Raw genomic sequence first — 15,011 nt, 5'->3', positions numbered from 1 at the left:
TTGACTATCAGCGAAGAATGCCTTACTTTATGTCCTGTTCCCTACTTTTGGGTGGAGCTCATACCCTCCGCCCTTAATAAACCTCGCAGCACAAAGTGTATGGCAAATCTCCAGCTGCACCAGGTGCTCAAAGAAATGTACCTTATTACTTCAATCACTCTTGACATTAGGGCAAAGCATAGAAAGTTAAAATCAGCATGGTATTTATTACAGGAATAATAATAATACCTGTGGAATAAAGAATAATAGAAAATAGAACTGAGAGTAAAGTCTGGATATACAGTATATAGTCTTTAGAAAAGGCTTACGAAAAAGTAAAGATAGTAAGGATGAATGTCATAGGCGGCTTGTGATCTAGCACTCGAAGTTGTCCATTATATGCTTTTCTGACGACCAGATGGAAATGGCTGCACGTTGCCGGTGCCCTCTTCTGATGTCGCTTTGTTCTCTTCTCCTGACATCTTCATCCCTTCTCCTTCCTCCCTCCTATATCACTCTTCAGACAAGGCATATTTATCATAAAATTCTACCGGGGGTTTTGCAAGATGTTGATTGTTAGATATTCTGATTGGCTGGTTGTCAATATGATGAATGAATTCACTGTCCGTTTTCCCAAACAATAAAACTTTTTTGATGTTGCCCGAGATATCGCCATGTCTTCCTTTCCCAGGCTGAAAATTATTTAGCTACTTGTTGTCCCAGATGACCAGGTTATAAACTAATCAATAGCCTTAGGCACCAGCATGTCTTCCTTTCTTTGTTGGAACAGCTGTTTTAAAAGTGAGGTACAACTGGGAAGAGGACATGCTTTGATGTGTCCTGAATTTTGCTCATCTGTTGTTTTGTCTTGAACAAAATATAATGGAAATATAAACCAAAATGTACAGATTTTGTAACCAACTACCAGCCATCCCATTTGTTGGGTAGTCAGGACCTCACCTCTGACCTGGCTACCATAGCAAGCCCTACCAGGAGTATACGACTTCTGACGACATCACTCAAGGATGATTGATCGCTCAAAATACCACGTTAAGACACTGATCTTGAGAAAAGCTGGGGGGGCTTCATGTGCTACGTGGATAGGGCTATTGTCGTTCTGGGGGACACCCGTCTTGGGGGCAGGAAAGAAAAGCAAGTGATTTGCATTCGTCTTACCTACTAACTGAATGAAAGATGGAAGATTAATTACCCCCAACTGTTTGACACTGATTGGTTATTTAATTACATTTTTGTTTATGGCATGATTAAAGTGTAGTCTCGAATCAAAGTACAATACACTCGAGCCACCGCTAAGGGAAATGCAATGCGTTGGCTTTGCTTTTAGTTGTGATACGCGATCAATGAACATGAATGAAACTGCACACGCTTTTGTACTGCATTTTAAAGTGACATGAAAATCGTGTGACACAGTGAAATGTAATCGACGGTTGGTTGATATGTTTATAATTATGATACAATAAAACCATGGCAAAATTAAAACGCAATCCTACATTACGTTTCAGACCAGTCAACACATTGGGTTGTGTTTAATTTTGGCCTGAAAAATCTTCCATAATGAAACAACCCAAAATACAAGAACTCTGCACTCAGGCTCGTAGTTGATATGTAACATCTGTCCACTCATCCATTAGAGCTGAAAAAGTGGTGGTTCTTCCCGTATTGTATTATCTCCACAGTTTGCCTGCGGTCCAGTGCAGTGTCTCGTGTAGTAAGTGGTTTGACTATGCTGTCCTGCAGCTTGGTGGAGTTCTGAAATGTGATAACTTTGACAAAAGCAAAATCCAGGGGGCGCCTGGATGTTTACAGGGCCCTATTTGGCAGCACTTCTGGGTGTGGCAGATGAACAACCTTGTTGGGCACCTGGAGTATTTCTGGGTGTCCTATAAAAGGAGCCAACCGCCACCACTCAATGGACTGAGTTGGGAGGAAGTGGAGGTGGAAGGACTGGCGGCAAAAGGCCTGTGATATGGGCTTGTGCTGGACTGTGGTTTAAACAAATAAACCGTGGGCTGTGTGGCAAAGTCTGTGTCAAGGATAGATGGGCTGTACGTGCCCTGGGCGTCACAGCTTGATCATCCTGAACCAGGGGTGTTCACTTCTGAGCACAGCTGATAATGTCCTTCACTCTGAGTTTCATGATAGACAAGATCCGTTAGTGAAGCTTCTGCCAAATCCATCCATTGTATACATGAAGACTACTTAATTCAATTACTGATTGTGTACAGCCTTTCAGAGTAGCTTACGGTGCAAGAGCTTCCAGTAAGCATCCCTCTTTCAGTGTCACCAATGTCTCATCCTCCAGCCTTGTTATCTAAGGCCTATCCAATGCATGTTGAGATGCTCTTATTTAGAAACATTTTGTGTCTTTTTGTTTTCCATCTCTTTAGTAGCTACCTGCAGAACTAAGCATTTTGTTTCCACCAAGAGAGTCAAGCGAGGCTAATGGTGATGCCCTCTAGTGGTTACCGGGGTTATGACAGCACTGACAGCTGCACAGCAAGAAGCCCTAGTTGTCATTCAGCCAGTGGCGGAATCCTGAGTTTAAAAGAACTCATCCTGTGCTTCGACATTTACCGGTTTAGTATGCAGTGTGTAGTTTCCATTTGCATGTGTGTGTTTCTGATGCAAAAGACAGTATTCATTTTCCTGAAATAGTGAATTCTTTATAGCATGTAATTATAGCCCAACTTGTGAGTTCCCAACCGGTTTTTCAAATTAGCACAAAATCACAAGACAGTCATTGAAGTTCGTGAAGTCACTGCTTGCGAGTCATGAATTATTTTTTGACACAGTCCAGGTGGCTTGTCAAAATAATTTAGGCACCGTTGGCCAGAATTTGTCAGGTGTGAGGGGTCATACTGTTGTGATTATGCATGCTGATGATTTTTTGTACTTTTCCCGTTATGTTTTATATGAGATGCTGAAATTAATTTTTGCATTTATTTTCAACATAAAAATCATTTCCATTCGTCCACTCATCTTCAGAAACTATTTATCCAAAGCAGGGTTTTGGGAAAGCTGGTGTCTTTCCCAGCAAACATCATCTATGGTTATTAAAAATATGTGGTGTCTTGTTTGTCGCCATTTTGGTTTTTGCAAGGCATCACAATTTTGTGTACCCAGTGTCATGATGCTATGTCGATTGGTATGGAACAAGGTCTTTAAAATACACAATTGATGTCTTCATTGTGCCACACTGAATACGTCACTATTTGAGTTTGTGGATATTCTAAGAATATAACCTTCATATGCGTGTTTGTTATTGCACTCTTGATTTTCCTGGGTCTTGACTTTTGCTTGCTGTGGTTTTTTGGTTTTGATTGTGAATAGATGAATGATGGGACTGACATTAAGTTGTAACGCTCTGGTCCTTTCATGTTTTCTGTCCTAGTCATCTTGTCTTTCCTGGTTCAGTGCTAAAACATATAAGACAATTCTGCATTTTAATTCCCATTGAGTAATACAATACAATACAATTTATTTTTGTATATTTATTTTCGCTGGGTGTGCAGTGGGACTCAAAGAGAAGGGGGTCAATACAATAGAATAATCAGGAAGCGACTGCGTGTTTATGTTTTTGCAAGCATGGCTATGAAACGTTTGTCAATGCACAGGGAGGTAGATAGACTTGTTGTTTTGTGGCAAGAGAAACATCCATATCATAATTGGGTCATATTGGGAAAATAATGGCCAGTAGCTACAAATTCCAGGTTGCATTGCATTTTACAGTTAAGCAGAACGTTTGTCTTTGTTTACACTCAAAGAAGGAGCGGTTGGGAGCCTGCACTGATACAGCACAATGCTGCAACCAACACAACAAACAACCTCAGGATCCTAGATTAGAACCCAAGTGCAGTGGGTGACACCTCAGCTCCACACTGGAATAGTGTGAGGTTATTTTACAGAGGCTGGAGTGCCAGTCCTGCCACCAACCCTCAAGTTAGAGGACCTGCTTGCAGGTTAATGTCATACCCAGGACGGAACAATTGCAGGTTAAGGGCCTTGCTCAAGGGTCCAGTGGAGGGGAATCACTTCTGGCATTTACGGGATTTGAACCAGCAACCTTCCGATTGCTAGCACAGATCCCCAGCCTCAGGTCCACCCTCACTTAATAAAGCTTCAACAAACAAAAGGATAATTCCTCTACTGAATGTATTCTTCACAGTGTGTCATTCCATGGCTCCCTTGAAATTTTGCCCAATGTTCTCACCATGCAGTTTAGTTTGCAAGTTTGTTCAAAAGGTCCCAACTGTTCATGAACCAGTAAAATGGTATAGCGCACGTTAGCACAAATGAGCCTTTTGACAGTGGGAAGGCTTCCAATCTCTCACGGTCATATAGTAGAAAGACCGCATAGTGTATGCCTGCCCTTAAAATGACCACTGGGTGCTGACTGGCCTTACAGGCGAAGGGGAAATTAATTTCACAGTTGTAGCCCTTCTTTGTGGTTTACACCCTCGTAGCAAGAAGTTATTTAGAAACCCCTCAATGCATAGGGGTCCTAACCAAAAAACGAAACTCAGACGATTGACTTCCATGATGTGTGCACCACTCTGGGATAACTCAAAACCAGCTATGGAGCATTTCTATGTCTGTACATTGAAACACCACCACAAGTTTGTCCTGTTATGAACACATTTATTGCAGTGAAAAGCCATCAGTGACCTTATGGTCCTACATGTCTGATACTAAAATCTTTCCGTGGAGGACATATTGTACGGATGTTTATTTTTTTGGTATAGAAAGTGTAATAGAGCTCCACCTAGTGGACACGATGACCTAAAAAAATAAGTAAAGCCATAAAGAAATAATGACTTTGAAAACACAAGTAGAAGTGCACTAAATAGCCTGTCGTGCTCAGTCTTTAAATATGTCGCACAATTCCACTCCAGACTCAAGGACTCAAGGCTGGGAGAGATGATTGTTTCTACCCCTTCCTGGCACTCTGTTCTCAGCTCAAGGAATGATATGTTAAGCCGCAGCACCCCCTGCAGGTACTGGTACCTGCTTTCTGCTTGGAGTGCACTCAGGCATTCTAAACTTCTCGTTCTTTCCATTCTCAGCCGCTAAACTTCAGGTGCCCTTTTTGGACTCACCTGGTGTCATCGGTGTATTTAATGGACCAAGACCGACCTCCTCCTGTACCCTCTGCAGATCTACTTTTGTTCCACACCCCTTGTAAAGTTATTTATTAAGTCATTGGCTGTGCCGATTTGCGTTATTTGTCTCTCCTGGTAACTGAAAGTGTATTTTTGATTCCTTTTTAATTATTTGGTGCCCACCCTGCCTTGGCATCCCTTTGCCAGCTTGGAAACCTGTCACATCTGCTACTGCTACATTATGATAGGATGCTGTGTCCTGGCTGTTGTGGCAAGCAGGTGACCTGTGGGGATATTGTTAGATGAGAAGTGAAACAAAAGCTGTGGGGGTTTTCTAGGTTAGAATTAGAAAAGAATGGTGTGTTTGGAATGGGGGTTGGGTAGGCGGGGGGGGGGGCTAGGTGTTTCAATGTGGATTTCACAAAGCTATTCGCAGAGAAAGGTCACACTCCATGTTAAATCAAATAGAATTTGGATCAGGGGCGCCTCAGGCAGCTGGCAGCGGTGCCTGTAATGCTTGACTGAGCACAGGAGCCGCTGATGACTTTCTTCTTCTGTGCGTACATTTAAACGACTTTTGCTTTTTTATTCCACCACTCACCTAAACAACATCGGCACAGCTTGCCTAGCTGGAAGAGAGAAAACAGCACTACAAGACTGTATCATTCACAGGCCACAGTGTCGGGCTGGCTGGGCATAACTATGCATACCCAAGGGCTCTTCAAAAAGCCAGTCCTGTCATGGTTTACCCCTAATTAGCCATAAAGCCTTTGTACCACTAACTCTTGCAGGCAGCATACTCTGCTGGCTAAGGGAATGGATTCTAATTCTCTTTCTTCATTTGTAATGATTTTATCAAAAGTGTATGTGTACTCACCAAAGTCACAACTGGAGTTAACATCACCTCGCCATGTAAAGTGCCTGGAAGTGGGGTTCAAAGTGTTGTGCTCTATTAAATACTGTGGAGCTCTAACAGTAAAAACATGTTTGACTTTCCAAACTGTGCTGAGTAGTAGGGTTCACCGTTGAAGGAGCTATACAAACCCAAAGGATGACGCACAATTATATAACCCCCTAAAAATGTACAATTAAAAAGGTGTACCTGACTATGTGTGGCTGTGCTGTTCATGTAAAATATTCGCTTTGAGAGGCGTTGTTTTCAGGGGCTGTTCAAATAAGGAATGCAGACGTTTCAAGGTAAATTAGTCATTTCAGATGTTTTGACGTAGGGCAGTTACACTCATTAATCATGATGCTGTGTTGCATGTTGATTAAGCACAGGCAAGTACGGATTTCACTCTGTTCTGCTCACGTGACTGTAATGACCCTTCTCTATTAAAGAAGTGAAATTCGATCACGGTCTCAACTGCCTTTTTTCTCTCTCTCATTCTCTTTTCGTTGCAGAACCAGCTCATTCTTGGTGTGATGGGAGTGGACATCCCTCTGAACGACATCAAGAAGCTGACACCTCGTTACAATGTACGTAAGAGAGCTCACTTCATCTTTCAGTTTCTGAAGATAAGTTCCTTCTGTGGACATGTCAGCTAAGACCACCTTTGTTCTGTATGGCCGTCTTGCCTCTTTTCCCTAGCAATGCTCATTCCTGACGGCCTTCACTACCCGGCACCAGTACCGCTATCTTAGGCAAATGTCCCTACACGGTGCACTATTAAACAGCATTAATAGTGCATTATGTGCAGATATTGGAAGCCATAGCAGGCCCATGTACTGCCAGCACCTTGAAACAGTCCAGCCCCTTGTGTATGCCAACTGCAGGTGGCCAGTTATTGCCGCTAAGAACACCAGAGGGCTGAGACATTGTAACTGCTGAAGAGAAGTCATGACTCAAAGTATCCCTAGAGTTCTTCAAGAAGATTGATACCAACTGTCTGCAGGGGCCAGGTGGTGTTTTGCACTTGGAGCCCCTGCAGGTTTATTTTTCTCTAGCATCTTGGTGGTGGAAGTTTTTATTGTCCTTTCCTCCCTGTCCATCTGATTACAGTGTTGGTTTTACTGTTAAAACCCTTAGAGACTTAAAAATTAGTTTAGTTAATAGTAACGTAATTGATGCTTAGGTGCTCTTCAGTTTCTTTTACTTGTTTATCTATATAGTGTGTGCTCCTATCTATAGCTATTGTGAATGCTAGGTGGCACTGTTGCCCCTTTAAACCCAACAGACAGACATTCAGGACACCAGGTAACAGCTGAAAGAAGTATTTTTAATTCTTCTTCAACAGTGCTCTGCAAGCACTACAGCCACATTAAACAGGCAAATAATTACAATAATAATAAACACAATTCTCTCTCTCTCTCTCTATTTTCTCCTCCACACCTCCCAGCAAGCTTTGTCCACCTCCACCCGACTTTGGCTCACCTTCTAGGTGTTCTGCAGTCCTTTATATAGTTCTTGACCCGGAAGTGCTTCTGGTCCTCCATCCATGTGACCTGCCAGCACTTCTGGGTCAGACAGAGAATTAGAGTTCTTTAATTAGCCCGGAAGTACTTCTGGGCTTCCATTCCTGTGACCTTCTAGTACTTCCGGGCTAGGTGAGCACTTCGCCTCCCATCCTTGTCTCGCAGCCTCCCCTGGCGGCACCCACGGTACCCAGCAGGGCTGTATAAACGAACTCCATGTCCCATGGTGCCCTGCGGGAAGCCGGGATACTGCTACAGTCCACGAGAGCTGCCATCTAGCATCCTGGGGGAGGCAGTGTCCCAAAGTAGCTGCCTTCCCCCATCCTTCCACTCTTTAGGCATCCCAGCCAGATTGAGCTGCCAGCTGTCCATCACGCTATATTTATTCTTTTAGTACTGTATATATTTTTTCTGTGTACTTCTAATTTTATGGACTCTTTATAAAATACACTGAGTTACACATTGTGTATGAAAATGTGCTGCAGAGCTAAAAAGCCATACCATCTTCTCCCACTGGGTGGCAGAAACTGCTGCTCAATGTTGAAATTCATACCAACGTACTGTCATTCCAGGTCCACCTGAAGAGTCTGCTCTTGGTAATATTTGACCCGGGTGTAGTGGTCTAAAACCTAGCTAAGATTCACACCACCTGATGACGGTGATTTATTTATTTTTTCGGTGGGGATCCTAGGAACACACCCAGCCTTGGCTCACACACACACTCTCATAGAGACAAAAGGCAAACAGAATTAAAACAGAAACTCATGAATGTATTAAACAATAATAAAAGAAATCTAACCACACGAACCAAAACAATCCCACCCCAGTTCCCTTTCTGGCGACATACAATAAGAACAAATTTAGAAACAACAAACTACTAACAAAAACTACACACGATGAAGTCCATTACACAGTCCATAGGAAACGTCAACCGATGTAGTGAAATGATGGCGGCGGAATAATCCAGAGATCAGCTCACTGAAGGAAAAGTAAAGAACAGTCCTACTGGTATGTCCTGATGATGAAGAGTGATGGGATCGGGAGAACTCCTTCTACGAAGGTCGACGAACAATCCAATTCAGTTCTCATGCATCAGGCAGACACCAGACTGTTCATACACTCAGGACAAGAACAACAATTCATAGGCCACGAACGGGAAGACCAAAACAACCTGTCTTCTCTGTGTAACCGGGCTCCCTTTTAAAACTTGCGCTGACCTTCTTGTCCCCAGCAGTCCCTGCACACTTAGCAGTCGTCCAATCAGATCAACTGTAGGGGCTGCTGGGAGTTGAAGTTTTTACTGCCCGGTACCGCTGGGTGTTGCAGAGTAAATTGAGAATTTTACTTGTTTGCCTCTCATTTTGCCCTCTTGGCTCCACCAGCCTTCCCTCTGCATCTGCTTTTCTTGTACTGTTCAGGCTCAGAGCTCTCTAACATGTTCATAGGTGAAATGCAATTACCATTTGCAGATTACAAAGTTTCTATAATGAATACACATAAAGATAAAGATTTTATCTTTATGTATGCATCTTTATTAGAATTGTATGAAAGGCCAACCCCTAAGGTAACGTCTGTGCTGATTGCCACTACAGACAATGGCATTGACTCCATTGTGCCTCTTGTGTAATAAGGGAATGGATTCTAGGATGGCTGCTCTGCTCACTTGTGTCTCATCGACATTCTTGCTCACGGATAAGCCAAGATGGGTCTCCTGCACCTCTGTATATTCGGTTACACTCTCTGGATGTCGCTGTAACCCTAGCTAGATGATTCTGCTCAACAAAAGGACATGGAGGGGGTAGCGGTTACTATGTGCCCTTTACTCCAGCGGGGCACTGACATCGCTCCGAAGAACGGCAACAAGAAGTCAAATAGGGCTGCTTTTAACGGAAAAGCTTAAAGCCCTGCCAATCCCTGTCTCTTCAGTCAAACCTGCCAGCTCTACTTCCAACACCACAGATCCAGACCCCGACCCCCTTGACATTAAGAAATGTCAGCTGACAGTCACTTGCACTCAACTTACTCTGATTAAACAGACATCGCCTTTCTTTTCACAAGAGTTGCACCACTCTAAGGCACATAAGGACTCATTTTTTGGGTGCCCTTTGCCATTGTCATTATTTTGTTTTTGTTAATAATTGACAGGGTGCTGCAGAGTAAATTGAGAATATTATTTGTGTGCCTGTCACTGTGCCGCCCTTGACTTCAAACAGCCTTCCCTCTGCATTTTCTGTACCATTCAGTCTCAGAGCTCGGTAACAAGTTCACGGGTGAAATGCAATCACCATTTGCAAATTACTAGTTGTTTAATGCAAACACATCAAGACACAGACTGGCTCAAACACACAGTAAAACAAGCCGCTCCAAACTGATTGACATAAATGGATCCGGCCATTAACTTTATCAGTGGACAATGCTTAAACAATTAGCGGTGGCCATTAAGATGACAAAGACATGGCTACAACATGCCGCTCAAGCTCCAACTCCAAATTTTGTAATTCTTCCACATAAGATTAGGTCACTCCGAATGAAACCGCCCAACTGACGTTTATTTCATACTTTTTCTAAACCCATCTCTCCCCGCACTCTCTTTGTCTCCATGCCTCCTTATTTCTTTCTGTTTCATTTTTCACAGCTGGGTGCCAATGGTTACATCTTCGCCATCGACCCCAACGGATATGTCCTTCTGCACCCCAACCTGCAGCCCAAGGTGAGTATCATGATTCTACTGTCTGCTCCTCTGCCCATCTGCCCCAAGAAATAGATTAGACTTCTGTCTGATGATAATAAACTAGGGCTGCTTTGTTAAAGTGTGTTTCTGCAAGGAGAGGTGTCAAAAAATTCATCATGTTGAACAGGAAGAAGCTTTAAAGTGAGCAGCGAGATGGAAGTCAAGGTGCCGGAACTAATTCTGACCATTTATCATGGAGGCAGCGAGAGACGGGAGAGAGGGAGACAGGACAGGCACTGCAAGACCTTTATTACACCTACTCTCAGGGGCTGTCACAGCTACATATGGTGCAAAGCAGAATTTGTAACACAATCAGTTTGGCACATACCAGGTTGAAAGGGACACCGAGTACAAAATATGGCACACCACTTCTAGGCAAGGATATAGCATACTTCTATTATGGTGTGGCACATGACAGTCTGGTCCTAAACTAGCATTCATCATTGGCACACCCCAGTCAAGAAGCATAACAAGGCATAGACCCTGAATATGGTGCCATCTCACTAGGGCATTGAACTAACACACCTAGACTGCAAGGGTAGCAAACATGGCACTCTGTAATGTAATGGAATGAGCCCACCATAAATTTAAAGCTTGGGCTCTCAAATAAGCCTCGTTCACATATTTACATCCATGGACAGCTGCCAGATTCATGAGAACGATCATCTTATATCCCAATTCATGGAGCACACGTTATCACTAAGAGCTTTGTAAAGCCTTGCACCTTACAGTGTGCACTGACAATAAATGAAGTCCAGCAGTTCGTGTTCTTCTTACGTTTAGACCAGTGGGTGGTCCGGGTGGGCTGCAGTGGCTGCAGGTTTTCATTCTGACCATCTTCTTAATTAGTGAGCCATTTTTGCTGTTGATTAACTTGTTTTGCCTTTGTTTTAATTGACGTGTTTCAGACCCCTTAGTTGCTTCTTTTTCCTTAATGAGCCACCAAAAAATAATGAGAAACAAAACAAGCCGCCACACGACCAGTTAACCTGAAAATAAAGAGAAGTGAAGGTCTTGGTCATGTTGGTCTGCTCAGGTCACCAAAACATCTTGACGGTGGTCTTAGAAAAAACAGAAAACCAATAGTCTGTTGTGGCAGAATGAGAGCAGCAATAAGTCCTGATATTCAATAACGGCTTTAATTAACATCATTAATTGGCTTCTCATTAAGAAACTGGTTGGAGTGAAATTGGCTGGAGTTTGACGTTACAATTCAGCTGGTCATCTGTCAGCTCGTTTCACATCTCATTTCTGTTTGGCTGCCATTTAATGAAGAAACGAATCAATTAAGAGGACTGAATCCTTAAAAACAGGGCTATTAAAATGAACGGAAAAGGAGTTAATTAGCAGTGAAAACTACTCGCTTATTAGTAAAAGGGTTAGAATGAAAACTTGTAGCCACTGCGGCCCACCAGGACCAGAGTTGGACACCCATGGTTTAGACAGTGGATTGACCAGGTCAAAACAGTAAGGAGACTGTGGAAGATTGTGAGTTCGCTTCCCGGTTCCTCCCTGTGTGGACAGAGTACTGAGAAAAGCGCTATATAAATGTAATGAATTATTATTATTATTATTATTAAAACAAAATCAACAGACGATAGTCTTCTTTCTGTTCGTCTGTTGGTTGGTCCCGCTGATATACAAGTGCACCCTGAAGAGGCCTGGGAGTCTCTGGCTGGGACATTGTGCCCCACACAAAATTTCAAATGGCTTTTACTGACATATTGTATACACCAGCATTTAGTAATAGATAAATAGATTAAAGGAGAATGAACGGAGAACAGTAATGGAAAATGGTGAAAGGGAACTTGTTTGAGTCTGCTTAAAAAAAAGTGAAACTTGCAAGATGGTTCGCTCACCTTGCAAAGCAACACTGGATGAGATCAAGTGTAACAAGGTGAATGTGTTTTTTTTTCTTTGAGTAATCTGACTAATCATTCTCTGACAATCGTTCATGATTCTCCAAGAGAGACGCTCTGATTAGCAATGATTCTCCAAGGGAGACCCCCACCCCACCCACTCTGGCAATTGTCCGGGCATTTAACAAGGAATGGGTCTTGAAGGCTCTACTCTAAAAAGGGCAAGGGCAACAGGTTGAGACAAAACAAAAGTTTAAGAAACCCTGGCTTTCAAGAGGTTGCTTCTATAGAAAAATATACTCATATAATTGGTAATTTTAATGTATTAGAAATGTATTATAACCATATAAGGAATGTAGACACTATATTTTATTAAGTGTGAAGATGTGAGAGTTAAAAAGCTTATGCTTATATACTTTTATTAGCTGTAACCCATGGCTTCACTCACATAGTAATGAAACTTTAAAAATCAATAAACACTGGCACCATATCTGATCGTGTTCAGCTCTGATGGGAGAGCGTTCCCCGTGTGGGGAGAAAAACACATGGCCATGATATCTGTGGCAACCAGCAGCTACCCTCTAAAACACATGGAGCTCTGATCTCTCTCTCAAAAATGTCAAACGTTACTCCTTATCAATCTGTAGATGATAATGTCTGTTGAACAAGTAGGTATCACTAGCTAAGTGGAGGCAAGGTGCACTCCAACACGTGGCGAGACGTAGACCGACTCGAACAGAGGCTGGCGAGTGAATGAGGAAGGCCCCGCCCCCCTGCTCTTGGCCCACAGACACTCTCTTGGATTTGCATAAATACATCGGTACCGCAAGCGAACTATAATACTTAGCGTGATGGGAGAAGTCGCAAAATCAACCGGAAAGTTCAAGCAAATTATAGAGAACAACCAGATCTAAATCCGTTAAGCAATTCCCTCGTGAAAAGTGGACACACATAGAGACAGAACGCACTTGGACCACAAAACTTTTAAAACCATTTCTTAGCGAGCACCTATGGGTCAAGAGTAACCTACATTCCAAATTTCAAGTCCCAAGTCCTCATGGGAGATTTCATGATGAGTGAGTCAGTGGTATTTGGCTATTATACATATATAAATTATCCTGTATAAACCACAGACCACCATTATCTCTCAAGTTAAGAGTCGGGATGTTTAGGAGAGTTCAGCAGAGATGGGCCCCTTGATAATGACGGGAATGTAAACTCTTGGGTTGTAAATAATGGGTGAGCACTGGGAAAGAAGGGGGTGCAGGTAGGGGCTGTCAAACAGATATGATGGACAGCAAAGAGTTTGACACCCACCCAGCCGAGAGATAATGGTAGACTACTTAGGGGCAGGACTAGAGCAATGGAATGCTGGAAGTCAGATGAGGAAGATTAATGGGTTAAATGATAAGAATTGTAATAAAAGAAAAAAAGTGCTTATTGCTGGATGCTCATTGTTCCATCTTAAATGAGTCTGTATGCACGCCATACAATAAAGCTTAATTCTGCAGTCTGTTCTGAAGTCTTCCTTGTTGCCTTCATTGGGGCTGAGGATGCCCGTGCTGCTAATCTGCTTCAACACTTCCTGTAGGATGGTGTCTTCCATATGTATTTATTATTGAGATGCCATGGGTAACATTTTGCACTTTTCTCAGTTAAACAGCTTTCCAATTGTTCATCCAGTTCTCAAGATTGTCCAAGATCTTTGGTATTAATTTTGCTGCCTCCTAGGGTTTCCCCATGTCATGTTTCACTTTCCCAAGCTCCTTCATACACAAATCCTGGCTTGAGGTGGCCTGCACTTCCCACCCCTCACCAGCTTGATTTTCTTCTTTTTTTTGTATCTGTGCTCTTTGTTTTTTTTATTTTGGAAATGTTCCCTTGGTTCCACAGTATTAATGCTGCTCTTGTCCACAGATCATTAACTTCAGGGAGCCTGTTACCTTGGATTTCCTCGATGCAGAGCTTGAGGACCGTAACAAAGAAGAAGTAAGGAAAGAGAGATTAGAAAAAAACAAAAAGTAGGGTCTCTCTGGTCAGATTTCATTGGAAGGGCCTTCTGTGATGAAGAAACGGAGGGGCACTGGTTGATTGAAAGGTGCTTTGCACAGAGGCTTCCTCTGAAAGTCAATTCTGTTTTAAGTGCAGTATTAGTGGAGCCCTTGGCCCATTGATCTTCTGGAGGACCTTTTTTGAGGCTTACAAATGCTCTAAATCAGGGTAGTTCTAACACTTGACAAGCCCTCTCTTTGACCACTCTATGGATTGAATCTGTGTTGCAGGTAGTACCACATGGAATGGAGCGGCCTTCAGCTTGATGTTCAGCTGCTGACCTTTACACTAAAGGTCGGCCTTAGCAGACTTGGGCAGAGCTGACATCTTGAAGATGACTTATCAAGCAGTTTTGCTAGATTTCTAGGGCACAACGTGCTCACTTCAACATCAAGTTACTGTACCGATACTCTCTGTTTTTCAGATCCGGAGGAGTATGATTGATGGGAAGGCCGGAGAAAGAACCTTTAAAACCCTTATTAAATCAGTTGATGAGGTAAGTGTAACAGTTATTGCCTGGCATCTCCTCACAATTTGCTGCATCTGGATTTGTTATTTACAGACATAGTGTTGATAGAAATGGGTGTTGCAGAGCAGACAAATGATGGTGAGGGGAACACAGCTTGCACCATGTAATGAATGCTCCACTAATACTGGTAGCCAAAGTAGAGGTCAACAGATAATATTTGTGTGTTGTGTCCACTTAACCCCACATTTCCACTGACTCAGTTACCATGAATACCTGTGATGATTAGAATCAATCAACTGCAGTGAGGAGGTGGGTGGATAGAAAGGGGTCTGGGGGTGCCAGATAGGCACGTGTGAAATCTCCATGTGACATCTACACTCTTTCCC

At 42.9% G+C, this 15,011-nt stretch overlaps 1 protein-coding gene across 1 annotated transcript in view; it reads left to right on the top strand.

Annotated features, from left to right (window-relative positions):
- Positions 1-15,011, top strand: part of cacna2d2a (calcium channel, voltage-dependent, alpha 2/delta subunit 2a) — a 667,325-nt gene that overhangs the window by 589,994 nt on the left and 62,320 nt on the right. The window contains exons 17-20 of the mRNA XM_028824557.2: positions 6,504-6,578; positions 10,150-10,224; positions 14,022-14,093; positions 14,581-14,652. Coding sequence (XP_028680390.1) covers positions 6,504-6,578; positions 10,150-10,224; positions 14,022-14,093; positions 14,581-14,652 — 294 coding nt within the window. The remainder of the gene's footprint in view (positions 1-6,503; positions 6,579-10,149; positions 10,225-14,021; positions 14,094-14,580; positions 14,653-15,011) is intronic.

This window comes from Erpetoichthys calabaricus, chromosome 18, assembly GCF_900747795.2.
Source record: "Erpetoichthys calabaricus chromosome 18, fErpCal1.3, whole genome shotgun sequence".
In the NCBI taxonomy this organism is placed as follows: Eukaryota; Metazoa; Chordata; class Cladistia; order Polypteriformes; family Polypteridae; genus Erpetoichthys; species Erpetoichthys calabaricus.
The sequence above is the reverse complement of the archived record's forward strand: the minus strand, read 5'-3'. Positions and strand labels throughout refer to the sequence as shown.